Here is a 25,750-nt window from a genome sequence, read left to right as displayed (position 1 = left end):
CTGATTCTATTCTGGTCCTTGTTAACTTCTATGGGCTAGGTGGGACGCTTGCCAGTGGAATCGCATGGCGCGAAATACAAATACCTCAAAAATGCTATAACTTCAATTTCTCAAACATATGACTATTTTACACCATTTTAAAGACAAGACTCTCATTAATCTAACCACATTGTCCGATTTCAAAAAGGCTTTACAGCGAAAGCAAAACATTAGATTATGTCAGGAGAGTACCCTGCCAAAAATAATCACACAGCCATTTTCAAAGCAAGCATATATGTCACAAAAAACAAAACCACAGCTAAATGCAGCACTAACCTTTGATGATCTTCATCAGATGACATTCCTAGGACATTATGTTATACAATACATTCATTTTTTGTTCAATCAAGTTCATATTTATATCAAAAACCAGCTTTTTACATTAGCATGTGATGTTTAGAACTAGCATACCCACCACAAACTTCTGGTGAATTTACAAAATTACTCACAATAAACATTCACAAAATACATAACAATTATTTTAAGAATTATAGATACAGAACTCCTTTATGCAATCGCAGTGTCAGATTTTAAAATAGCTTTTCGGCAAAAGCACATTTTGCAATATTCTGAGTAGATAGCTCGGCCATCACAGGCTAGCTAATTTGACACCCACCAAGTTTGGTGCTCACTAAACTCAGAATTACTATTAAAAAAATTGGATTACCTTTGCTGTTCTTCGTCAAAATGCACTCCCAGGACTTCTACTTCAACAACAAATGTTGTTTTGGTTCCAAATAATCCATAGTTATATTCAAATAGCTCCGTTTTGTTCGTGCATTCAGGTCACTATCCGAAGGGTGACGAGCCGAGCGCATTTCGTGACAAAACATTTCAAAATATTCCATTACCGTACTTCGAAGCATGTCAAACGCTGTTTAAAATCAATTTTTCTGCTATTTTTCTCGTAAAATAGCGATAATATTCCAACCGGGCGAATTTTTTTTGGAGAATTCTCATGAATGCGCATCTCCAGTGTCACTGTCCCCAGCCTGTCCAGAGACAGGAGACACGTCATTCCACTTTCTGGGGCCTTCTGAGAGCCAATGGAAGCCTTAGAAAATGTCACGTTACAGCAGAGATGCTGTATTTTTGATAGAAATGCAACAGAAGGACAACAAATTGTCAGACAGGGCACTCCCTGTATGGAATCTTCTCAGGTTTTGGCCTGCCATATGAGTTCTGTTATACTCACAGACACCATTCAAACAGTTTTAGAAACTTTAGAGTGTTTTCTATCCAAATCTACTAATTATATGCATATTCTCGTTTCTGGGCAAGAGTAGTAACCAGTTTAAATCGGTTAAGTTTTTTATCCGGCCGTGCAAATACTGCCCCCTAGCCCCAACAGGTTAAATCCATCTAGACACATGTCTTCTTTCCCGTTGGAGTTAGCCTGCATTAACTCGGGTCCCGTGTCCCAAGTTAATGTGTGGCTCAGTTGGTAGAGCATGTTGTTTGCAACACCCGGGTTGTGGGTTCAATTCCCACGGGGGACCAGTACGGAAAAAAAAAATGTATGAAATGTATGTATTCACTACTGTAAATCACTCTGGATAAGAGTGACTGCTAAATGACTAAAATGTAATTCTCTCTCCACTCTCTCTCTCTCCCTCTCTCTAGCTCTCCAATCCCTCAATCTCGCTCTCTCTTCAATCTCTCTTTCTCCCTCTCTCTCTCTCTAGCTCTCCAATCCCTCTCTCTCAATCTCGCTCGCTCTCGCTTCAATCTCTCTCTCTCGCTCTTTCTCTCCAATCCCTCTCTCGCTTTTGCTCTCCAATCCCTCTCTCGCTCTTGCTCTCCAATCCCTCTCTCGCTCTCCAATCTCGCTCTTGCTCTCTCTCTCTCTCTCTCTCTCTCTCTCTCTCACTCCTGAAGAGTTTGGAGAGAGAGAGAAACTGTAAATTTGATGTATTGTTTTTGTAAGGTCCTCTTTCCCACTGGAGTTAGCCTGAATGAACTGTCTGGGTTGACTGGATCACTGTCTCTGTATCTCCCCAAACACATCCACACACCTGTCCTCACCTCCCACTCCCCCTCTGGAGTTAGTCTGCATTCTGGGCCTCTATCTGCACTCACTGACCGGCAAGGAGAAACTAGGGGCTAGTGCTTATTGGCTAGGAGCTAGTGGTTAAGAGCTAGGGGCTAGAGGCAAGGAGCTATGGTTTGATTTGGTACTACTCATTCTAGACCTGGCTAAATCTCTCCACACCTGTCCTCTTCTCCCCCTCTCTCCCTGTTGAGCTAGCCTGCAGTGATACTGTCTGGTTTGAAGGTTAGGAGCTAAGAGCTAGGGGTTGATTTTGGGACTGAGGCAGTTTTCTCTACACCCTTAATGTATCATCACACCTGTTCTCATCTCTTCCTTTCTCCCTGTGGAGTGTGTTCCTCTCTCTGCAGTAAGACTGTCTGTCAGTCTAGCTCAGCGCAATGCTCCAGTGCATAGTTGAGTTCTCTCTGACTCCTCTGTCTTGGGTCTGGCAGACTCTCTGTTCTGTTAGCCCAGGTATCTGCAAATTCACTAGTGTTTCTACAGTTTGTGTTCCTGCATATTAAATTGAGTCTTCACCTTTGTTCATTCCTGCAGTTGAGATGATTATGATGAGGTAATTGATGCCTGGGGGTGTTGTAGGGTTGGCCCTTACTTTCCTTATCTCTCTTTCAGTCTCTCTCTCTCTTTCTCCCCCTCTCTCTCTCTCTCTCCCTCTATCTCTCACTATCTGTCCCCTCTCTCTCTCTTCAGGTACAGGAATGGACTGGAAGTAGGTCTGGATCCCAACATTCCATCTTTCCCGCTCCATTTTCCTCCTTTTCTGCGCTTTTTCTCACATTCACCCTTTTTCTTTCAAGCTTTAACAAAGCAGAAGCTTCTACCTGTCCCTGCATTTGCAGGTCTAATAGGTTATTGCTTATGCACATATAGATACCCACAGTGAGAAGGAGTGGATCAGAAAAGAAAGAGGAGAGGTGGAAAGCAGAGAAGCAGATACACACCTCATACAGGTGTGCAGTGAGAGGAGTAACACCCGGTTTTATGGTTTCATGGTCCTTCACTCTGGAAAATGAACTTGTAGTGTGTGTGTGTGTGTGTGTGTGTGTGTGTGTGTGTGTGTGTGTGTGTGTGTGTGTGTGTGTGTGTGGTGTGTGGTGTGTGGTGTGTTTCATGGTCCTTCGAGCCGGATGGGACTATTACCTCCTCTCCAACACTTACTAGTTCGGCATCCATATTAGGAAATCATTCAGTTGTCTGACTAGTTTTGTCTGTCAACTAAGGGAGTTTGGTCTGACAACTAAGGGACTTCCTAATATGGATGCCGTTTGGACTGAGGGTTGTGTTCTGAACTCTATGGATGACTGGTTATCTGGGTGTATTAGGGGTGAACATTTATTCACATCCAGTTTTACAATACAAACCCCCAACTGTGTAAGGGCTTTGGGTGTCTCCTTGTACATACATTTAGTAAACAGATACAGAAGTAAGAATACGAATAAATATAATAGCATGAACATCCAGAGTTTAGATAGATCCTCTGATGTGTGATCTGTGCTGTTACTGCGTTTCACTCTGTTTTCTTTTAACAGGTTGAACTAGAAAAATACCACTAACAACCTTGAGAATATCTAGTAAGGACAGAGGGTTTGTTCAGTTCAACAGTGTGAGTTTCAACAGTTTGTAACTGTATTGTGTTCCTGTTTCTCCAGGATGGTAGAGTACTCTTTGGACCTCCAGAACATCAACCTCTCAGCCATCAGGACAGTCAGGGTCCTCAGACCCCTCAAAGCCATCAACAGAGTTCCAAGTAAGTCTCCCATAGATACCACCATCACACAATACCTGCCTGATCGAGTCCCAGATCTGCTAACACTGGCAAGACAGCACAGATCTGAGACCAGACTACATGCATATTCTCCACTAGTATTACACTGAACAGAAATATAAATGCAACATGCAACAATTGATATAGTTTTACCGAGTTGCAGTTAGGGCTGTGGCGGTCATGACATTTTGTCAGTCTGTGATTGTCAAGCGAATAACTGCTGGTCTCACGGTAATTGACAGTAAATTAGCATATAGATATTTAGCATCTTCTGGCTTCCACACACAGCCTACAAGCCACTAATGCAGGCCTTTGGAACGTCTACATTTCAAAAGTCTAATAAATCCATGTAATATAGCCTACACCTTCACAATAAATCCATGATTTATTTTAGACGGGTCTAAAGAAGCATGATATGGAGAAAATGTAGTCTATTTCAGATGAACAGAATAGCATACTCTGAGTTGTCCTTATGTGTCACGGCTGTTTAAAGGAGTGGACCAAAGTGCAGCGTGTGTTTCGTTCCACATATTTATTTAGACTGTGAAACTTTATGCAATACAAAATAAACTGAAGGATAAAACAACAAACCGTGACGCAGAGGAGAAACAAACACTACTCAAAATATAATCACCCACAAAAACAGGAAGAAAAACCCCTACTGAATATGATCTCCAATCAGAGGTAACGAGGACCAGCTGCCTCCAATTGGAGATCAACCAAAAAACAACATAGAAATAGAAAAACTAGAACTTAAATATAGAAATAGAAAACATAGAAAAACACAAAACACCCCCTGTCACGCCCTGACCTACTCTACCATAGAAAATCACATCTTACTATGGTCAGGACGTGACATTATGTTAGGCCCTGATTATGGCTATGCCACATGGCTGTGGGCTACATTGGTTCATTTAGCAGACAGGATTTGGTTAGAATTCCGTGGCATTATTTTATATTATTTTAAAGTATGAAGAATACAATTAAACAAAGCTGAATAAAATATAAAGGATATTTTCTCCAAACATGCGGCTATTCTGTGTTGAGCAGATAAAAAATAAACTGGTCCTCCTATATCCTTAATTTAGTTATTTATGCAACTTTAGTTGTGATACATACGTTGGGCTATATGTTTTGATGTGTAATACATTATAAGGCTGCATGATGGGACTCTAACGATGATTTGAAAAAAGTCGCAGCTGCACACACAATTTGACAATCACTTGATAATATTCTCACCAGGCCTCACATTTCTCTGCAGCATCCCCCTTGTGTGGCCATAATGTCCCCTAAAAAAATCCATGCCTTTTGCGGCCAAAGTGGCCTTTGTGCCCTTGGGCTGAATATAATAGGCTAATTACAGTATAATTCCCTTCTCCCGGCTGCCATGCTCCGAGGCACCTCTCACTCACGTCTAGTAGGTTATAGCCAATGCCCGTGACTTGATCAGGTCCTTCTCACAGGCGTTTCAGCTAAGACGTAGGCTACAAGTGAATGAAGACAGGGAAGCAACTGCGCGCATTATATATATATATATATATATATATATATATATATACATACATACCTCTTGCAGAATTACAAGGCACATATTGAAGATGCTAGAACTGTCCACATTCAGCCTACATTCCTTCAGCCAACAAGATGAGTAGACCTAATGAACAGCAGAAGCACTAGCCTATGTCAATCTACTATCCACCATAGTACAAAAGTTGACCTATTCTATTGATTAACTTGTCCTTCTGTGTGTTACGATCGTCAAAAGGAGTGGACCAAAACGCAGCGTGTTGAGTGCTCATATTTATTACTATAATGAAACACTTAAACAAAGAAACAAAACGAAAGCAAACAGTTCCGTCAGGCAACAGACAACTAAACGAAAAAAAAAAAAAGAAGGCTGCCTAAGAAAAGGCTGCCTAAGTATGGCTCCCAATCAGAGACAACGATAGACAGCTGCCTCTGATTGGAAACCATACGCGGCCAAAACATAGAAATAAAACACATAGAATGCCCACCCCATATCACACCCTGACCTACCTAAACAGAGAAAAACGGCTCTCTCAGGTCAGGGCGTGACAGTACCCCCCCCCCCCCAAAGGTGCGGACTCCCGGCCGCAAACCTGAACCTATAGGGGAGGGTCCGGGTGGGCATCTATACTTGGTGGCGGCTCTGGTTTGGGGCTTAGTCCCCACACCGCCTGCTGATCCCCCCGCTTCTGTGTCGCCAGAGGAACCAGACCGTGGATCATCGCCAGAGGCTCTGAAACGCCGACCGTCGCTGAAGACTCTGGGCTGCGGACCGTCACTGAAGACTCCGGGCTGCGGACCGTCGCTGAAGAGTCCAGGCTGCGGACCGTCGCTGAAGACTCCGGGCTGCAGACCGTCGCTGGAGGCTCCGGACTGGGGAGCGTCGCTGAAGGCTCCGGACTGGGGAGCGTCGCTGGAGGCTGCCGACTGGGGAGCGTCTCTGTAGGTTCAGGACTGGGGACCGTCGTTGCAGGCTCCATGCCATGGATCATCACTACAGGTTCCGCGCCATGGATGATCATTGGAGGCTTTGTGCCATGGATCATCACTGGAGGCTCCGGGCCATGGATTATCACTGGAGGCTTCGTGCCATGGATCATCCCTACAGGCTTCGGGCCATGGATTATCACTGGAGGCTTCGTGCCATGGATCATCCCTACAGGCTCCGGGCCATGGATCATCACTGGAGGCTTCGTGCCATGGATCATCCCTACAGGCTCCGGGCCATGGATCATCACTGGAGGCTTCGTGCCATGGATTATCACTGGAGGCTTCGGACCATTGATCATCACTGGAGGCTTCCTACGTGGAGCTTGAACCGGTCTCACTGGACTGGGGAGACGCACAGGAGACTGGGTGCGCAGAGCAGACACAGGGTATACTGGGCCGTGGAGGCACACTGGAGGTCTGGAGCTTAGGGCTGGCACACCCCGTCCTGGCTGGATGGTTATTTTAGCCCAGCAAGGGCGGAGCGCTGGTACAGGACGAACTGGGCTGTGCTGGTGAACGGGGGTGTACCGTGCGTAGAGCTGGCACAGGATAACCTGGGCCGAAGAGATGCACCGGAGACCAGATACGCTGAGCCGGCACACTTCTTCCTTGCTGATGGCCAACTCTAGCATGGCAACGGTGAGGAGCTTGCACCGAGCACACCGGGCTGTGAGTGCACACTGGCGACACAGTGCGCATCACCGCATAACACGGTGCTTGCTTGGTCACTCGCTCCCCATGGTAAGCACGGGGAGTTGGCTCAGGTCTCAACCCTGACTTCGCCAATCTCCCCGTGTGCCTCCGCCCCAATTTTTTTTTACCGCTGCCTCTCGGGCTTCCGTTGTTTCCTTGCCTGTTCCTCCCAGTATCGCCGTTCCGCTTTCGCCGCCTCTATCTCCTCCTGCGGGCGGCGATACTCCCGAGGCCTTGTGCAGGGTCCTGCCCCATTCAGGATATCCTCCCAGGTCTAGTCAATCGGCCCACTCTGCTTGGTCCTTTGGTGGTGGGTAGTTCTGTTACGATAGTCAAAAGGAGTGGACCAAAACACAGCGTGTTGAGTGCTCATATTCATTACTATAATGAAACACTTAAACAAAGAAACAAAACGAAAGCCAACAGTTCCGTCAGGCAACAGACAACTAAACGGAAAACTACTACCCACAAAAACTCAGGTGGGAAAAGGCTGCCTAAGTATGGCTCCCAATCAGAGACAACGATAGACAGCTGCCTCTGATTGGAAACCATACCCGGTCAAAACATAGAAATAAAACACATAGAATGCCCACCCCATATCACACCCTGACCTAACTAAACAGAGAAAAACGGCTCTCTCATGTCAGGGCGTGACACTGTTTAAAAGCAATGAGATCGATCGTTTAGCTTAAAATGTTTGTTAAACTATTAGGCAATTTTTTCACATTATAAGCGCAGTAATACACTCACGGCAGTAGGCTAAGCGTGAATGTTCCTAAATGCAATCAATTAGCGGGAAAACACTGTTCTCGAATTGACGGTAAATGAGATTATGTATGTAATGCTTTATTATTAAGGTGCATTTTTATGGCAAAAATTCTCTTCTATAAACTTTCTGCCTATGTATTCCATTTAGGCTCTACACCAGATATAAAGCGGATTAATGTGCTTAATTTTAAGAAGTTATAAGGTCAGTTCAGTTGAGTTGTGCGAGTTGTGCGACTACAATTTTAAAAAGTTGCACTGTTTCTTGCCTTAATGCACAACCTGGGCATCATTCACAAGTGATAGGCTAATATTGTCACCCATCAGTCTATTCTTAATTTAATGTTTTCTTTACATATACTAAATAATATATGTGTGATATATGTTTTGATTTAGAATGGACCATTATCATGCACCTGTCTCGGAACAGGGGCAGGGGAAAAAAATACATGTAATCTATGCACTTAAATAGCGAATGGAGGACTCTTTTCCCATGGTTCATTTTCATGCCAGCCAGGTAGGCTATAATTCTGTTGTAAAGCGAAGCAATGTGCTTAATATTAGGAAAGTTGAGAAATAAATATAGTAGGCCTAGCCTATAGAAAGCTGATGATCCCCTCCTGTTTTTAATAGAGGCCATCAAAACTGTTTTCTTACGCAATTACATAGCCTATAGAAATGTTACGCAACATGAGCTCATGGGCTCTCTTGAAGTGTTTGATTAGATTTTTTAATACATTTGCATTGATGTCATTACAGTGATTAGAGGGAGAATAGAGTCGTGAGTACCAGGCAGTTAGCAAGTTTGGTAAGCTACTAATGACCAGCAGCAGCATCAGAGCTTGGAGAAGCCTAATTACTGTGACTAAACGGTCACATGTAATTTGGTCACCTTAATAGTCCTAGTTACAGTTCATATAAGGAAATCAGTCAATTTATGTAAATATATATAAATTCCTCAAGCCCTAATCTATGGATTTCACATGACTGGGAATAAAGATATGCATCTGTAGGTCACAGAAACCTTAAAAACAAAGTAGGGGGTGGATCAGAAAACCAGTCAGTATCTGGTGTGACCACCATTTGCCTCATGCAGCGCGACACATCTCCTTCGCATAGAGTTGATCAGACTGTTGATTGTGGCCTGTGGAATGTTGTCCCACTCCTCTTCAACGGCTGTGCGAAGTTGCTGGATATTGGAGGGAACTGGAACACGCTGTCGTACACTTCAATCCAGAGCATCCCAAACATGCTCAATGGGTGACATGTCTGGTGTGTATGCAGGCCATGCAGGCCATGGAAGAACTGGGACATTTTCAGCTTCCAGGAATTGTGTACAGGTCCTTGTGACATGGGGACGTGCATTACCATGCTGAAACATGAGGTGATGGTGGCTGATGAATGGCACGACAATGGGTCTTTGTGCATTCAAATTGCCATCAATAAAATGCAATTGTTTTAGTTGTCCGTAGTTTATGCCTGCCCATACCATAACCCTACTGTTCACAATGCTGACATCAGAAAACTGCTAATCAACACAACGCAATATACACGTGGTCTGCAGTTGTGAGGGACAGGTGGACGTACTGCCAAATTCTCTAAAACCACGTTGGAGGCGGCTTATGGTATACAAAGGAGAAATGCTCACTAACAAGGATGTAAAACATTATTCTCTATATTCAATTCTCTGGCAACAGCTCTGGTGGACATTCCCTCAGTCAGCATGCCAATTGCCCACTCCCTTAAAACTTAAGACATCTGTGGCACTGTAACGGCTGTCGTCGGGAATAGAGGACCAAAACGCAGCAGGAATGTGGATGCTCATCTTGTATTTATTTTTAAATAAAGAGAACACCAAAATAACAAAAAAAACGAAGAACTCACGAACAACAAAACAGTCTTGTCAGGCTCACACAGGCAAAACAAGAAACAATCTCCCACAACACCAAACCAAACAATTAGCCATATATAGGACTCTCAATCAGAGGCAACGAGAAAGCACCTGCCTCCAATTGAGAGTCCAACCCCCATCAACCTAAACATAGAAATACAACAAACCAGAAAGAAGATAGAAATACAAAACATAGAACATAGACCAAAACCCAGAAATAATAAATCAAACACCCTACTACATACACCACCCCGAACCACATAAACAAAATACCCTCTGCCACGTCCTGACCAAACTACAATAACAAATAACCCTTATACTGGTCAGGACGTGACAGGCACTATTGTGTGACAAAACTGCACATTTTAGAGTGGCCTTTTATTGTCCCCAGCACAAGGTGCACCTGTGTAATGGTCATGCGGTTTAATCAGATTGTTGATATGCCACACCTGTCAGGTGGATAGATTATCTTGGCAAAGGAGAAATGCTCACTAACAAGGATGTAAACAGAAAAAAAGAAAATAATAATAACAATAATAAATAATTTCTGGGATCTTTTATTTCAGCTCATGAAACATGGTACCAACACTTAACATGTTGCATTTATATTTTTGTTTAGTGGGTTAAATGTTTTATGTTCCCTCACCATCGAGAGCTCTCCTTAATAGGCCACATAACTTCAGCACCACGGACAGCTGCCATACTGGCTCTTCAGCAGAGAGAGTCCTTGGTACTGTGTAGCCTTATACAGGGCACTCTCCGTGGTTTTCAAGTCGACTACTGCTCTCTGCTATATATAATCTATTTACCAAGGATAGTAGTGGTAATGGTAGTAATAGGGATATTTGTGGTATTAGTGTAAATAATATAGGTGGTAGCATTCATTCTAGTAGTATTAATAGTAGCATGTTCATTTTCCATGTTTAAACTTTTATTGTACCGATTATTTATCACATTGTTCTATTATCATCCCCCCCTCCCCCCCACACGGGAAAGCGTTAAAACCCAGCAGTGTTGCAGTTTTTGACACAAACGTATTATAATACCTTGTTCAAAGGCACTTAAATCTTTTGTCTTGCCAATTCACCCTCTGAAAGGCACACATACACAATCCATGTCTCAATTGGTTTAACAAGTGACATCAAGAAGGGATCAAAGCTTTCACTTGGATTAACCTGGTCAGTCTGTCATGGAAACAGCTGGTGTTCATAATGCTTTGTCAATATTTACGCAATGTTTCTCATGTCAATAAAGCTATTTGAATTTGAGAGAGAGTCTGTCTGTCTGTCTCTGTTGCTACGTGCTCTTCTCTCTGCGTGTTCCAGAGCTCATCCCAAACCACTTCAACACCCAATCAGCATCATAAGTACCTTATTATTACCTGAGTTGTTCTACGGAAAGCGAATGGTCCAAAAGATAAGGGCTTTTGATGAGATCAGAGCTAGTAAACAATTTACAATTTACACACACACACACACACACACACACACACACACACACACACACACACACACACACACACACACACACACACACACACACACACACACACACACACACACACACACACACACACACACACACGTTATTCATTGCGAGAACCATTGAGTGGTCTCTTGGATGCGATGATAGTTGAGTTAATGTTGCCTTGCTGATGCTATAACTAATCCTTTCCTATTCATAATACAGCTACATCCATAATGGCTGGAGTTTATAGCTCACTATACAGGTGAAAACGCGCAGCTCATTTCTCTTGTGTGTGTGTGTGTCTTCATGGGTACTAGGTGTGTGTTTGGTGTGTGTCTTCATGGGTACTAGGTGTGTGTTTGGTGTGTGTCTTCACGGGTACTAGGTGTGTGTTTGGTGTGTGTCTTCATGGGTACTAGGTGTGTGTTTGGTGTGTGTCTTCATGGGTACTAGGTGTGTGTGTGGTGTGTGTCTTCACGGGTACTAGGTGTGTGTTTGGTGTGTGTCTTCATGGGTACTAGGTGTGTGTTTGGTGTGTGTCTTCATGGGTACTAGGTGTGTGTTTGGTGTGTGTCTTCACGGGTACTAGGTGTGTTTTTGGTGTGTGTCTTCATGGGTACTAGGTGTGTGTTTGGTGTGTGTCTTCATTGGTACTAGGTGTGTGTTTGGTGTGTGTACACTGATGTGGGAAAGTGTGATGAGAGACGGAGTGAGGGAGAGAGAATAGAAGAGACAGACTAGTGTGATGAGAGACGGGAGTGAGGGAGAGAGAATAGAAGAGACAGACTAGTGTGATGAGAGACGGAGTGAGGGAGAGAGAATAGAAGAGACAGACTAGTGTGATGAGAGACGGGAGTGAGTGAGAGAGAAAAGAAGAGACAGACCAGAAGAAGAGAGGAGGAAAGGATATGAGTTGTACAATAGAGGGAGAGATAATCTGCAGTCTTTCTAACTACTGTACAGATTATAGTCATCTCTAGTGGATTATTCCCTAGTTAGAATGTTCCTATGTCCTCTCCCCTTCCCGACGTTCCTGGTGATCAGAGCATTGATTAGGAACATCCACCCCATTTTTTAAGATCTCTCTCTCTCTCTCTCTCTCTCTCTCTCTCTCTCTCTCTCTGTCTCTCTCTCTCTCTTTCTCCCTCTCTCTCTTTCTCTTGTCTTTCTCTCACTTTCTCCTACCCTCTTTCAATTATCCACTGAGTCAGATCCATCTCTCTCAGAATGAAAGAGTAGTTACTCCTTTTCCTCCTTCCTTCCTTCCTTCCTTCCTTCCTTCCTTCCTTCCTTCCTTCCTTCCTTCCTTCCTTCCTTCCTTCCTTCCTTCCTTCCTTCCTTCCTTCCTTCCTTCCTTCCTTCCTTCCTTCCTTCCTTCCTTCCTTCCTTCCTTCCTTCCTTCCTTCCTTCCTTCCTTCCTTCCTTAAGTCCTTCCTTCCTTCCCTGTAACAAACCACTCTGCACAGGAAAAGAGGAACACTACTGTCCCTAGAGACGAGAGGGGGAGAGAGGAGGAGAGGAACAGAGATGGAGAGAGAGAGAGAGAGAAAAAAAGAGAGGGAAGGCCAGAGAAGTATGGAGAGGGAAGGGATGTGTGTGTGAGAAAGAGAGAGAGCAGGTGGGGCAGAGAGGGAGGGAGAGGGGAGGAAGGTGTGTGTGTGAGGGAGAGAAAGAGGGGTCAAGGTGAGAGAGAAAAAGATAGAGGGAGAGAGTGAGCTAGCGAGGGAGGGGAACAGGGAAAGTGGGAAGTGAGATGTACACTATACATAGTGTGAACAGGTTTAGAGAGGAGAGAGTGGTGGTGGTGAACAGGGGAAAAGGAGAGAGTGGTGGTGGTGAACAGGTTTAGAGAGGAGAGAGTGGTGGTGGTGAACAGGTTTAGAGAGGAGAGAGTGGTGGTGGTGAACAGGTTTAGAGAGGAGAGAGTGGTGGTGGTGAACAGAGGATAGGAGAGAGTGGTGGTGGTGAACAGGTTTAGAGAGGAGAGAGTGGTGGTGGTGAACAGGTTTAGAGAGGAGAGAGTGGTGGTGGTGAACAGGGGAAAGGAGAGAGTGGTGGTGGTGAACAGGTTTAGAGAGGAGAGAGTGGTGGTGGTGAACAGGTTTAGAGAGGAGAGAGTGGTGGTGGTGAACAGGTTTAGAGAGGAGAGAGTGGTGGTGGTGAACAGGGGAAAGGAGAGAGTGGTGGTGGTGAACAGGTTTAGAGAGGAGAGAGTGGTGGTGGTGAACAGGTTTAGAGAGGAGAGAGTGGTGGTGGTGAACAGGTTTAGAGAGGAGAGAGTGGTGGTGGTGAACAGGTTTAGAGAGGAGAGAGTGGTGGTGGTGAACAGGTTTAGAGAGGAGAGAGTGGTGGTGGTGAACAGGTTTAGAGAGGAGAGAGTGGTGGTGGTGAACAGGGGAAAGGAGAGGGCTAAAATTTTAATAAATGCTGTAAAAAGGATTAAAGATAGCAAGGAATTATCCTGAGCGGGGGAGAGGAGAGGAGAGGAGAGAAGAGGAGAGGAGAGGAGAGGAGTGAGGGATGGACTGAGGCAAGAAGCAGAGGGACTTGGATGACTAGCTATTTCGATGATGGATAGAGCGGAGCGGAGGAATGAGAGTGGGGAAAGAGGGAGTCGGATGAATAGACACAATCAGTGAGGGATGAGCGAGGGGAACGAAGGACAAGATGAGATGCTGCAGAAGAAAGAGAGGAGAGAGAGAAAAGAGGTGTGAGAGATGGCCATAGCATTTGTTTTTATAGAAGTTTGAACTTGGCACTTAACAGATGCTGCCCCCCTTCCTCTCCATCCATCCCTCCTTCATTCATCTCTCCCACTCAATTCAATTACACTACATCCAGTTGTAATCAACTGCTATTGGCGGAACTATAAATTCCAGTGTTGCCGTTGCCCTCAGGGCAGTAATATGTGGCGTGCGGCCATTGAGCGGTTAACAGACACACTAAATATTTAGAGCCGACATGGATACCTCCCAGTCATGTAGTTGCACCGTGGCCAATGCTAACTTAATGACTGTGTAATGCGACTGTGGCACTGCTGCAGCTCTATGGAGGCAGAACTACTGACACGTTTATCACTGTCAATGAGACACTATTGGCCCTATTCAGTCAAATAACTGGTAACTAACTTGGTTATAGGGATAAGTATTTTATGTGTCGGAATATATTCTGAATTAATATACTCTTTATGTCTAGTCTGTTTTTCTACCACGGCACGTTTTGATTGGCTCAAACATCATAATGTCTAATGGTTACGAAGTAATATTAAACATATGGCTTCAAACATGCTTTAATTCCCATGAATACCAGAATAAGTCATTACTTATTCTATTTATAGTAGTGGTATAGGCAAAACTGTTGTTTTGGATTGAATAGGATCCTATGGGAGCCAAGGTCTTATGTAGTGGGTTGATATGTGTTTGCCTATGATTGAAGCCATCGAAGCCATTTCAGTATATTCAGAGAAGAAATACCAACGCAGAAACATTTGATGTTTGTGTGTGTTTGGACAACAGAGTTAATATGTGGGCAGCAGTGGAGAGTTCTCTCTCTATAACGGCTGTCGTCGGGAATAGAGGACCAAAACGCAGCAGGAATGTGGATGCTCATCTTGTTATTTATTTTAAAATAAAGAGAACACCAAAATAACAAAACGAAGAACGCACGAACAACAAAACAGTCTTGTCACACTCACACAGGCAAAACAAGAAACAATCTCCCACAACACCAAACCAAACAATTACCCATATATAGGACTCTCAATCAGAGGCAACGAGAAAGCACCTGCCTCCAATTGAGAGTCCAACCCTCCATCAACCTAAACATAGAAATACAACAAACCAGAAAGAACATAGAAATACAAAACATAGAACATAGACCAAAACCCGGAAATAATAAATCAAACACCCTACTACATACACCACCACCCCGAACCACATAAACAAAATACCCTCTGCCACGTCCTGACCAAACTACAATAGCAAATAATCCCTAAACTGGTCAGGACGTGACATTACCCCCCCTAAAGGTGCAAACCCCGGATGCACCTTATACAAAAAAAAACATAATCCCAAAAACAAACAAAAATCCCCCTAAACTAAAGGGAGGGAAGGGAGGGTGGCTGCCGTCAACGACGGCACCTGTGCTACACCCCCCCTCCCCAACCCACCTAAACTGGAGGTGGTTCCGGCTCAGGCCTACTGCCCTCCAGACTGCAGACAGCCTTGCTCAGTTCCGGGCCGTAGGCAGACTCCCATCGTTCCGGATCGTAGGCAGACCCATTCCGTTCCAGATCGTAGGCAGACCCATTCCGTTCCAGATCGTAGGCAGACCCATTCCATTCCATGCTGTAAGCAGACTCATTTTGTACACAGTTAATCACATTTAGTTCCGGATCATCAACAGACTTACTCAGTTCCGGGTTGCTGATAGACTCCCTTGGTTCCGGGTCATAGGCAGACCCCTTCGGTTCCGGGTCACAGGCAGACCCCTTCGGTTCCGGGTCGTAGGCAGACCCCCTCGGTTCCGGGTCGCAGGCAGACCCCCTCGGATCCTCTGGACTGCACACTGGTGCCGGATCCTCTGGACTGCACACTATTGCCGAACTCTCGAGGCTGGGCTGACGCACTGGAAGCCTGATGCGTGGTACTGGTACTGGATGTGCCAGTCTGGGGACACGCACCTCAGGGCTAGTGCGGGGAGCGGGAACAGGCCGAGTCGGACTGGGTTGACGCACTGGAAGCCTGATGCGTGGTGCTGGTACTGGAGGTATCAGCCTGGGAACACGCACCTTAGGGCTAGTGCGGGGAGCGGGAACAGGCCGAGTCGGACTGGGTTGACGCACTGGAAGCCTGATGCGTGGTGCTGGTACTAGGGGTATCTGCCTGGGAACACGCACCTCAGGGCTAGTGCGGGGAGCGGGAACAGGACGAGTCGGACTGGGCTGACGCACTGGACCGTAGAGGCGTACTGGCGGTCTCGAGCGCAGAACTGGCATCGCTCTTACTGGCTGGATGCCCACTTCCCCCTGGCAAATGCGGGGCGCTGGTACTGCGCGTACCGGCCTAAAAATACTTTGCCTCGCCACAGTACCCATTACCCCGAAGCACGGAACCTGTCCAGTCACTGGTTGCCCAAAAAAGGTACGGGGATTTGGCCTGGGGCTCACTCCTCGCCCAGCCAAACTACCCGTGTGCCCCCCCCCAAACAAAATCTTGGGGCTGCCTCTCGGGCTCCCTTTAAATCCTCCACAGCCCTGGAAATGCCTATCCTCAACTCTGCCCATGTCTCCTTTTCCCGACAGTCCATATCATATTCCCATCGCTCCCTTCTCCGCTGCTTGGTCCTTTTGTGGTGGGAGATTCTGTAACGGCTGTCGTTGGGAATAGAGGACCAAAACGCATTAGGAATGTGGATGCTCATCTTGTTATTTATTTTAAAATAAAGAGAACACCAAAATAACAAAACGAAGAACGCACGAACAACAAAACAAAGAACGCACAAACAACAAAACAAAGAACGCACGAACAACAAAATAAAGAACGCACGAACAACAAAATGAAGAACGCACAAACAACAAAACGAAGAACGCACAAACAACAAAACGAAGAACGCACGAACAACAAAACGAAGAACGCACGAACAACAAAACGAAGAACGCACGAACAACAAAACGAAGAACGCACGAACAACAAAACAGTCTTGTCATGCTCACACAGGCAAAACAAGAAACAATCTCCCACAACACCAAACCAAACAATTACCCATATATAGGACTCTCAATCAGAGGCAACGAGAAAGCACCTGCCTCCAATTGAGAGTCCAACCCCCATCAACCTAAACATAGAAATACAACAAACCAGAAAGAACATAGAAATAGAAAACATAGAATATAGACCAAAACTAAATAATAAATCAAACACCCTAATACATACACCACCACCCCGAAACATATAAACAAAATTCCCTCTGCCACGTCCTGACCAAACTACAATAGCAAATAATCCCTAAACTGGTCAGGACGTGACACTCTCTCTCTCTCTCTCTCTCTCTCTCTCTCTCTCTCTCTCTCTCTCTCTCTCTCTCTCTCTCTCTCTCTCTCTCTCTCTCTATATATATATATATATATATATATATCTCTCTCTATATATATATATATATATATGTCACGTCCTGACCAGCAGAGGGAGTAATTGTATTAGTTTTGGTCAGGACGTGGCAGAGGCTTTGTGTTGTGTGTAGGTTCTAGGTAGGTTTTCTATGTGTAGGTTGGGTGCTGGACTCTCAATTGGAGGCAGGTGTTTCTAGTTGCCTCTGATTGGGATTCCTGTAAACAGGTGTGTGTTTTTCTTTGTGGTTGTGGGTAGTTGTTTGTGAGCACTGCTTTTGTTTAGCCTGCTACACTGTTCTTGTCGTGAGTATTGTTTATTGTTTTTTTCCTGTGGATGCTTTGCTCGTGTTTTATTAAAAAGATGAGTATCCACATTCCCGCTGCGTATTGATCCTCCCTTCAACACAACGACATTATTTGTGACAGAACTACCCACCATACCAGGACCAAGCAACGGAGGAATTCTGGCGAGGACTGGGGAACACGGCGGGTAAGGGAGCCCGAGAGGCAGCCCCAATAATTTTTTTTGGGGGGGCACAAGGGCTGTTTGGCGGGGCAAGATTGGAGACCCAGGCCAGCTCCCCGTACCCTTTTTGGACAGAAACAGACTGGACAGGTCCCGTGCTTTGGGGCAGGGGCTGTGGTGAGGCCTGGTATTTTCAGGCCGGTATGCTCAGTACCAGCGCCCCGCATGTGCCAGGGGAGAGTGGGCATCGAGCCTGAAGGGATGATGCCAACCCTGCGCTCGAGACCGCCAGTGCGCCTCTACGGTCCAGTGTTTCCCGCTACATGCACTAGCCTTGAGGTGCGTGTCTCCAGGCTGGCACGTCCTGTACCAGCCCCACGCATCAGGCATCTAGTGCGTCAGCCCAGCCTTGCCAGTCTGGGGCCGCCAGAGCTGCCCGCCAGTCAGGAGTCGCCAGAGCTGCCCGCCAGTCAGGAGTCGCCAGAGCTGCCCGCCAGTCAGGAGTCGCCAGAGCTGCCCGCCAGTCAGGAGTCGCCAGAGCTGCCCGGAGCTGCCAGAGTGGCCCGTCTGCCCGGAGCTGCCAGAGTGGCCCGTCTGCCCGGAGCTGCCAGAGTGGCCCGTCTGCCCGGAGCTGCCAGAGTGGCCCGTCTGCCCTCCGGCCCAGCCAGAGTGGCCCGCCTGCCCTCCGGCCCAGCCAGAGTGGCCCGCCTGCCCTCCGGCCCAGCCAGAGTGGCCCGCCTGTCCTCCGGCCCAGCCCGAGTGGCCCGCCTGTCCTCCGGCCCAGCCCGAGTGGCCCGCCTGTCCTCCGGCCCAGCCCGAGTGGCCCGCCTGCCCGGGTCAGCCATCGCCGCCCGCCAGCCGGGCGCAGCCAGGGGCGCCACCTAAGTGGGCGACGCCAAAGGTGGAGCGAGGTCCACGTCCCGCACCTGAGCCGCCTCCTATATAGGTAGGTTGGGGGAGGGGGGGTGTAGCACAGTGCCGTCGTTGACGGCAGCCACCCTCCCTTCCCTCCCTTTAGTTTAGGGGGATATATTTTGTTGTTTGGGGGTTTTTGTCTTTTCTTTTAGGTGCAGTCGGGGTCTGCACCTTTAGGGGGGGTACTGTCATGTCCTGACCAGCAGAGGGAGTAATTGTATTAGTTTTGGTCAGGACGTGGCAGAGGGTTTGTGTTGTGTGTAGGTTCTAGGTAGGTTTTCTATGTGTAGGTTGGGTGCTGGACTCTCAATTGGAGGCAGGTGTTTCTAGTTGCCTCAGATTGGGAGTCCTATAAACAGGTGTGTGTTTTTCTTTGTGGTTGTGGGTAGTTGTTTGTGAGCACTGCTTTTGTTTAGCCTGCTACACTGTTCTTGTTGTGAGTATTGTTTATTGTTTTTTTCCTGTGGATGCTTAGCTCGTGTTTTATTAAAAAGATGAGTATCCACATTCCCGCTGCGTATTGGTCCTCCCTTCAACACAACGACATTATTTGTGATAATATATCTATCTCATCTCTCTCTCTCTCTCTATATATATATATATATATGAATGAACACTTATTTTAACTTAATATAATACATCAATAAAATCAATTTAGCCTCAAATAAATAATGAAACATGTTCAATTGGGTTTAAATAATGCAAAACAAAGTGTTGGAGAAGAAAGTAAAAGTGAAATATGTGCCATGTAAGAAAGCTAATGTTTAAGTGCTTTGCTCAGAACATGGGAACATATGAAAGCTAGTGGTTCCTTTTAACATGAGTCTTCAATATTCTCAGGTAAGAAGTTTTAGGTTGTAGTTATTATATTATTATAGGAATTATAGGACTATTTCTCTCTATACGATTTGTATTTCATATACCTTTGACTATTGGATGTTCTTATAGGCACTTTAGTATTGCCAGTGTAACAGTATAGCTTCCGTCCCTCTCCTCGCTCCTACCTGGGCTCAAACCAGGAACACATCGACAACAGCCACCCTCGAAGCAGCGTTACCCATGCAGAGGAAGGGAAAAAACTACTCCAAGTCTCAGAGCGAGTGATGTTTGAAACACTATTAGCGTGCACCCGGCTAACTAGCTAGCCATTTCACATCGGTTACACCAGCCTAATCTTGGGAGTTGATAGGCTTGAAGGGGTGGGTATAATTTGTGGAACGTTCCAACAGGAATCTGTTCCAAAAAACGTAAAAAGGTTGCCAACCAACAACGCATACAAAGTAGCAACGCATACAAACCTAGCTAACTAGCTGCCGAATAGGCATCAACTCACCACGTAGCTTATTCTTAATGTTTGTCCATAGGCAAACAGACATGTGAGGACAGACATTTTTCGGAATAAACGTGATGAGTGAAAAACACAATGAAATAGACCACTCCCTACCCGGTATCTTATTCTGCCGCTATACAACTTTGTATGCGTTGTTTTTTGGAAACCTTGTTATTTACGAAGTTTTTGGAATAGATTCCTGTTGGAACGTTCCACAAATTATACCCACCCAGGTTGAAGTCATAAACAGCGCAGTGCTTGAAGCACAGCGAAGGGCTGTTTGAATGAATGCTTACGAGCCTGCTGCTGCCTACCACCACTCAGTCAGACTGCTCTATCAAATCATAGACTTAATTATAATATAATAAACACACAGAAATACGAGCCTTGGGTCATTAATATGGTCGAATCTGGAAACTATCATCTCTAAAACAAAAGTTTTTTTCTTTCAGTGACATACGGAACCGTTCCGTATTTTATCTAACGGGTGACTAAGTCTAAATATTCCTGTTAGGCATTGATGTTTATGGTTAGGTACATTGGTGCAATGACAGTACTTTTTTCGCAAATGCGCTTGTTAAATCAACACCCGTTTGTCGAAGTAGGCTGTGAAAACTTCAATGAAAATTAACAGGCACCACATCGATCATATGCAACGCAGGACACGTTAGATAAACTAGTAATATCACCAACCATGTGTAGTTAACTAGTGATTATGTTAAGATTGATAGTTTTTTATAAGTCTAATGCTAGCTAGCAACTTACCTTTGTTTCTTGCTGTCCTTGCGTTACAGGCAGTCAGCCTGTTAATCCTTGTGGAGTGCAATGTAAGGCAGGTGGTTAGAGTGTTGGACTGGTAACCGAAGGTTGCAAAAACGAATCCCCCCCTGAACAAGGCAGTTAACCCCCGTTTCTAGGCCGTCATTGTAAATAAGAATGTGTTCTTAATCTGACTTGCCTAGTTAAATAAAGGTGTAAAAAAAAAAAACGGTGGCCAAAAATACCGATTACCGATTGTTATGAAAACTTGAAATCGGCCCTAATTAATCGGCCATTCCGATTAATCGGCCGACCTCTAATCTCTATATATCTCTCTATATATCTCTCTCATCTCTCTCTCTCTATATATATATATAGATATCTCTCTCTCTCTCTCTCTCTCTATATATATATATGTATATATATGTGTATATATATATATATCTCTTTCTCTCTCTCTATCTCCCCCTGTCATTCTCTCTCTCTCTCTCTATCACCCCCCTGTCGTTCTCTCTCTCTCGCTCTCTCTCTTTTTCTCTCTCTCTCTATCACCCCCTTCATTCTCTCTCTCTCTCTCTCTCTCTCTCTCTCTCTCTCTCTCTCTCTCTCTCTCTCTCTCTCTCTCTCTCTCTCTCTCTCTCTCTCTCTATCACCCCCCCTTTATTAAACATCAATCTCTTATCTCAGCCAGGTCACTCAAGATCTACTGTGAAATTCAAAGTCCGTCCAGATAAGCAGGACCTCGGGAGATGACTTCAAAACTGGCCACTAGGGGCGATTACCATCAAGTAGGCTAGGGTTTTACTAAGTAGGCTAGGGTTTTACTAAGTAGGCTAGGGTTTTACTAAGTAGGCTAGGGTTTTACTAAGTTGTTGTGGACGGAAATGGTGGATGGGCGTAAGTTGCGAGGTTCGGCACTGCAACTCACGTGTTCAATCCGTGCTAGGCACAATTTATTTTGTATGTTTTATTGTTTAAACCTATCCCAAAACCTTAACCCTTACCTTAACCATTCAGAATGAATGCCTAAACTTAACCTTTGAAATTTATCGACATATGTTGGATTCTGCAGACTGTGAGAGTTTGTTTCTTATTCTGCTCAGAGGCACACACACACACACACACACACACACACACACACACACAACACACACACACAACACACACACACCACACACACACACACACACACACACACACACACACACACACACACACACAGAGCAGGTAGGCAGACTCTAGGGAAGGGGCAGTGTGAGTCTTTCTAACATTGCGTTAATAAGACAGGGTTTTCCCTAGATAGGTAAAGGGGCTTAGGCGGGCTAGGGGATGTTTACTAACAACTCTCTGGAGACACACTAATTAGCTACTAGCCCAGGTGATGGCCTCTCTCTCTCTTGTATTCTGTTATTCTCTCTCTCTCCCTCCCTCCCCCTCTCTCTCTCTTTCTCTCTCTTTCTCTCCCCCTCCCCCTCTCTCTCTCCCTCTCTCTTTCTCCCCTCTCTCTCTATCTCCCGCTCTCTCTCTCTGTCTCTCCCTCTCTATTTCTCTCTGTCTCTCCCTCTCTTTCTATCTCTTTCTTCCTCCCCCTCTCTCTCTGTCTCAGGTGATGGCTTCCCTCTCTCTGCAAATTGGTTTCATCCCTCTATTTTCGTTTATCTCTCTCTCTCTGTCCTATTTGTCTTTCCTCTTGTCTTTATCTCCATGCACTCTATTTGCAGATCTCCTTTCTCTTCATCTGTTCCCTTGTTAGATGACTGCATTCTGTTTCTGTTTCCTTTCCTAGCCCCTCCCCTCTTCTTGTTTCTTCACTTCACCTTTTTATTGGTGCAACACCTCTGTTCTACATTTTCATTTGTCTCTCATCCACAAATTCTCCTTTCCCCGCCAGACGTCACACTCTCCCCTCTTCTTTCTCTAGGGGTTGTGCCTAAGGACCCAGGGGTCTTTCCTACTCTATTAGGGGCCATTACGGCTGCCCTGGTGTCTGCCTGTTCAGAAAGAAGAGATGAATCAGTCATTATGTTGTTAGGTACTGAAAGACCCCAAGGGAGGCCAAGTCACTGCCATGTAACTGTTAATAATGAGATAATATGGACTAAGAATATCTGTCTAGGAATATCATTATGAGGACGCAGAGCTGAATAGACTGTGAGGGTTAGGGTTCCACTTTAGTGAAGTGAATTGAATAGTGAATTGTTTAGTGAGCTGAATAGACTGTGAGGGTTAGGGTTCCACTTTAGTGAAGTGAATTGAATAGTGAATTGTTTAGTGAGCTGAATAGACTGTGAGGGTTAGGGTTCCGCTTTAGTGAAGTGAATTGAATCGTGAATTGTTTAGTGAGCTGAATAGACTGTGAGGGTTAGGGTTCCGCTTTAGTGAAGTGAATTGAATCGTGAATTGTTTAGTGAGCTGAATAGACTGTGAGGGTTAGGGTTCTGCTTTAGTGAAGTGAATTGAGCAGTGAATTGTTTAGTGAGCTGAATAGACTGTGAGGGTTAGGGTTCCACTTTAGTGAAGTGAATTGAACAGTGAATTGTTTAGTGAGCTGAATAGACTGTGAGGGTTAGGGTTCCGCTTTAGTGAAGTGAATTGAACAGTGAATTGTTTAGTGAGCTGAATAGACTGTAAGGGTTAGGGTTCCACTTTAGTGAAGTGAATTGAATAGTAAATTGCTTAGTGAGCTGAATAGACTGTGAGGGTTAGGGTTCCACTTTAGTGAAGTGAATTGAACAGTGAATTGTTTAGTGAGCTGAATAGACTGTGAGGGTTAGGGTTCCACTTTAGTGAAGTGAAATGAACAGTGAATTGTTTAGTGAGCTGAATAGACTGTGAGGGTTAGGGTTCCACTTTAGTGAAGTGAATTGAACAGTGAATTGTTTAGTGAGCTGAATAGACTGTGAGGGTTAGGGTTCCACTTTAGTGAAGTGAATTGAACAGTGAATTGTTTAGTGAGCTGAATAAACTGTGAGGGTTAGGGTTCCACTTTAGTGAAGTGAATTGAACAGTGAATTGTTTAGTGAGCTGAATAGACTGTGAGGGTTAGGGTTCCACTTTAGTGAAGTGAATTGAACAGTGAATTGTTTAGTGAGCTGAATAGACTTTGAGAGTTAGGGTTCCACTTTAGTGAAGTGAATTGAACAGTGAATTGTTTAGTGAGCTGAATAGACTTTGAGAGTTAGGGTTCCACTTTAGTGAAGTGAATTGAACAGTGAATTGTTTAGTGAGCTGAATAGTAAGTTGAAGCTTATTGTAAGGTGGAGAAAGGCATCATTGCTTTTGCCTCGTGTTACTTCAGCATCAGGAGATTAGACCACTTATCAGCCAGGCTTCCGCTCTTTCATTTGTCCTTTCTGAGGTGAGGGAGGGATGGAGGAATGGAGGGAGGGGGAGGAGAGGGAGAGAGGGGGGAGGAGAGGGAGGGATGGGGGAGGAGAGGGAGGGAGGGAGGGGGGAGGAGAGGGAGGGACTGTTCTACATTTAGGAATAACTTTAGGATTTACTCTTTCTTTCTTTATCCCCCTTTCTTGTCTAGTTCCTTAGGAAGCTCCAGTGATAATAGCAGTACAACTCTACAACCAACTCTGTACTGGTCTGATCTATGTGTGTGTGTGTGTGTCAGGTATGCGTATCCTGGTGAATCTCCTCCTGGACACTCTCCCCATGCTAGGGAACGTCCTGCTACTCTGTTTCTTCGTCTTCTTCATCTTCGGCGTCATCGGAGTGCAGCTGTGGGCGGGACTACTGAGGAACCGCTGCTACCCCAAGGAAAACTTCACCCTGTGAGTAACAGCGTGTGTGTGTGTCTTTCTGTGTGCGTGACCGTGTGTTGACTGTGTGTGTTTATGTGTGTGTGTGTGTGTGTGTGACTTCCTGACCTCCTCTTCCAGCGTATGTGATGATGATTGATGGAATCATATTTTCCTGATGTAATGATAGAAAGATGGAGAGAGCTCTCTCTTTCTCTTTATTTCTTTCTTTTTTCTTTATCTCTCCCTCCCTCTTTCTCTCTGCTCTCTCTCCCTCCCTCTCTCCTCCTCCCTCCCTCTCCCTCTCTCTGTCTCTGTCTCTCTCTTGTCTCCCCTGTCTCTTTTTCTCTCTGCTCTCCCTCCCTCCCTCCCTCCCTCCCTCCCTCCCTCCCTCCCTCCCTCCCTCCCTCCCTCCCTCCCTCTGTCTCTCTCTCTTGTCTCTCCTGTCTCTTTTTCTTTCTGGTCTCTCTCCCTCCCTCCCTTTCTGCCCCTCCCTCCCTCTCCCTCTCTCTGTCTCTGTCTCTCTCTCCTGTCTCTCCTGTCTCTCTTTCTCTCTGCTCTCTCTTTGTGGTTGTGTTCTGTTCCTTCATTGGGTTCAGATCAGATATTGTCTGAGAAGGGAGTTTTGGGGTTGGAGGAGAGGAGCCTGATCACTAGCAACAGATGGTGATTTCAGATGCTTGAAGAGGTCCTAAGAACATCTATATATGCCTTCCTCCACAAGGCCAGAAACTCATGATGTTTGGAGTCAGAGCACACTGCTAAGACCACTGCACTACCCCAGTTCACTATGCTCTAACAAGCAGGGAGAATACTTGATGCATTATTCTGTTTTAAGTCTTCCCCAACCCATAGCCCCAACCTTAAACACTCAGAATGAATAGCTAAACTTAACCCTTTGAGTTGTTTATTTTTTAACCCTGTAACCACGCGGAATGAATGCGTCAAAAATAGTGTGTGTGTGTGTGTTGATGTTTGGATGCATACATGTGTGTCTCCTCTCCTTTCATCCCTGAAGTAATTTCAAAGACATTAGCCTGTAAGTCTCTGGTTGCTATGGCTTTTACTTGTGTTTGTTTTATTCTGCGGTCTGTTGATCGCCCCTGTGCCTGACTGAGGGAGATAGGAAGAGAGCACGACAGACAGACAGACAGACAGACAGACAGACAGACAGACAGACAGACAGACAGACAGACAGACAGACAGACAGACAGACAGACAGACAGACAGAC

The 25,750-nt window shown here is 45.4% G+C and overlaps 1 protein-coding gene across 1 annotated transcript in view; it reads left to right on the top strand.

The window, feature by feature from the left end:
* LOC106590384 (voltage-dependent T-type calcium channel subunit alpha-1I) overlaps positions 1 to 25,750 on the top strand; it is a 187,130-nt gene that overhangs the window by 43,310 nt on the left and 118,070 nt on the right. Inside the window, exons 5-6 of the mRNA XM_082969363.1 lie at positions 3,742 to 3,839; positions 24,392 to 24,551. Of these exons, the coding sequence (XP_082825489.1) occupies positions 3,742 to 3,839; positions 24,392 to 24,551 (258 nt within the window). The remainder of the gene's footprint in view (positions 1 to 3,741; positions 3,840 to 24,391; positions 24,552 to 25,750) is intronic.

Source organism: Salmo salar, chromosome 02 (genome assembly GCF_965601325.2).
Source record: "Salmo salar chromosome 02, fSalSal1, whole genome shotgun sequence".
Lineage (NCBI taxonomy): Eukaryota > Metazoa > Chordata > Actinopteri > Salmoniformes > Salmonidae > Salmo > Salmo salar.
The sequence above is the reverse complement of the archived record's forward strand: the minus strand, read 5'-3'. Positions and strand labels throughout refer to the sequence as shown.